General features: G+C 31.5%; 1 protein-coding gene across 1 annotated transcript; it reads left to right on the top strand.

Annotated features, from left to right (window-relative positions):
- LOC107634171 (auxin-responsive protein SAUR64-like) lies at positions 1611-2078 on the top strand. Its single transcript, XM_016337744.2, has one exon. The coding sequence runs from the start codon at positions 1611-1613 to the stop codon at positions 2076-2078; it is 468 nt and encodes a 155-aa protein (XP_016193230.2).

Genomic DNA, 2466 nt, shown 5'->3' with positions numbered 1-2466 from the left:
TAATTTCTAATACGCACGTAAGGTAATTAATTTTATATGTGATGGATTTGTCACATTCAAATTGAAAATGCAAAGCATTAAAAAAGGGAAAATAATAATGAATTTATGTACATTCCTTTGACTAGTGATGTTGGCATAAGATTAATTATTGCAATACGTAATTGGGGTTTGAGTGCCAGCAATGCAAGGATTTGGATTTATTAGCATTACAAAGAGACACTGGAACAAGTGGCCACAAAATTGTATTCCATATGTACCATGACTTCAGGAAGGTAAACTAAATCCCTTTAATTGAACCATTTTGTGTGATTTTAATTGATGCACTGAGTGCTTCACGGTTCATGCCTTCAGCCACTAAAATATTGTTGTGTCTTCAACTTCGCTAACAGTTAGGCCCCAACATGTACCCTTTAATTTCTTCCCTTACCTTATTTATTATCCCATCACCATAACCACCTTTCATTTTGGTCTTTTAATAATTTCCCCTCGCTTGCTCCATATAAATATAATATCCTTCATGCTTATTATACACGTTCTCAAAAATAGTTTAATTGTATTTTGTCATTTTTAAAACATTGTAAATGAAAATAATGACTATGAATATTTTTGGAGACTACTTTTATTTTTTTTAATTGGTAATGAAATTAAAGAAGAATTTAATTAAATTTCTGGAATTCAAATTGCATTTAAATACTGTCTTTAATATAGAAATATATTTTTTTCATGATTATAAAGTTCTTGAAAAAAATATTTATCTCAATCTTAGGAAATCAAAATTTTACATAAAATCAAAAGAGTAAATTACATACGTAAAATATAAAATTATAATAAGATTTAAATCGTAAAAAAATTGATTTAGCAAAAATTTTGCAATTTTATTCAAATTTTATAAAATTTTATCTTACCGCAACTATTTATTTTGCGGTGGTTGAAAATCGTCACTATCCAGCTTAAAAACCGCTGCTATCTGTTGAAATCCTTATAATAATTTTAGTTATTATGTTTATTTGGTGCTTTTGAAGTTATATCTAAAAAATAGAATTCAAAAGACATTCTTATTTACACAAACCTCAACCTAATCAACTTTTAATAAATTAATTAATCGCCATTAAGCCAACATTATATTTTTTAAAAATGTTGTAAGACAATTGAAGTATTTGTCCACAAAATCCACAATTAAAAGCAAGAGCACATGGTTGTGATATTGATCACTTTGTTACACAATTCTCCCCCATTCAATGTATGATATTTTTTCCTATGAATTTTGGCCACTTTCCTATTCCAAAATCTTGGACCCATTTAGAGCCTTGTAAAACAAGTGGCCAATCACGGATACATAATATAAGCATCACACAGGAGCAAGAACCCTAATTCCATGCAATTTGATTGTGGACAAACTCAATGTACACATCACATGCATGCTTTTGCTTAATTGCTTCCACTTAAAAGCAGGCACAGTTTCAGTACCATAATTCAACAAATTGTCTCTCCCTATGTTGGAAATTTCATTCCACTATATAAAGGAGTACAAATTAAATCCCTTACCATATCCCATATCACTTATTAGTCTCTCATCATATTCTTCTCTATATAGTTCTTCACCATCAAAGATGATTAGTACCAAGAAAATGATCCAAATTGCAAGTAAGTGGCAGAGACAAGCTGCAAAGCAGAGGAAGAGGATCCAATGGCGAAAGGGTCAAGAAAATTATGTGTCGAAAGAGGAAGGGTTCGGCGGCGCGTGGGCGACGAAGGCAGAGAAGGGTCACTTTGTTGTGTATAGCACAGATAAGAGGCGATTCGTGCTTCCATTGGTGTATTTGAGCAACAAAATCTTCATAGAGCTATTCAAGTTGGCTGAAGAAGAATTTGGTCTATGTAGCAATGTGCCTCTAATGTTGCCATTTGATGCAACACTAATTGAATACGTAATTACCTTGGTAGAAGGGAGTGTAGCTAAGGATCTTGAGGAAGCTCTCTTGATTTCAATTGCAAATCGTCGATGCTACTCATATTTTGATGTTAATCATCATGAATTATATAATAACAACAGCCAGCAATGGTTATGCAGTTTTTGAAGTTTATATTTGTGACTACATAATAATTGTCTTTGTGTCTTTTTTTTTCCCCATTTGTGCTAAGCTATTCATTTTTTTATATGCTATCAAAATACCGGTTGAGAAATTTTTATATGGGACCATACTTTGGAATATCGACACACTCGAATGGTGTTACAAAAGGAAACAACTTTAGAGATTTAATTTTGTTTTAGAGAAGGTGCGAATCAAAACAAGAGTTATATTTAACCCTAATACGATATCGGTCATAGTTATTAAAATCGAACTAGAACTCATGAAATAATTAAGAAAAATCAATCAAATTATTATTGAATTTAAGAGTGTTTATGGATCGGGTGAAATTGGGTTTGTTTTGACCCAGATCCGACTTTTAAATATACACCGGGTT

Source organism: Arachis ipaensis, chromosome B03 (assembly GCF_000816755.2).
Source record: "Arachis ipaensis cultivar K30076 chromosome B03, Araip1.1, whole genome shotgun sequence".
NCBI lineage: Eukaryota > Viridiplantae > Streptophyta > Magnoliopsida > Fabales > Fabaceae > Arachis > Arachis ipaensis.
This window is presented reverse-complemented; position numbering and strand designations above follow the sequence as displayed.

Excerpts from the sequence above, each read along its gene's own strand:
- LOC107634171 (XM_016337744.2), top strand. The coding sequence starts at position 1,611 with ATGATTAGTACCAAGAAAATGATCCAAATTGCAAGTAAGTGGCAGAGA.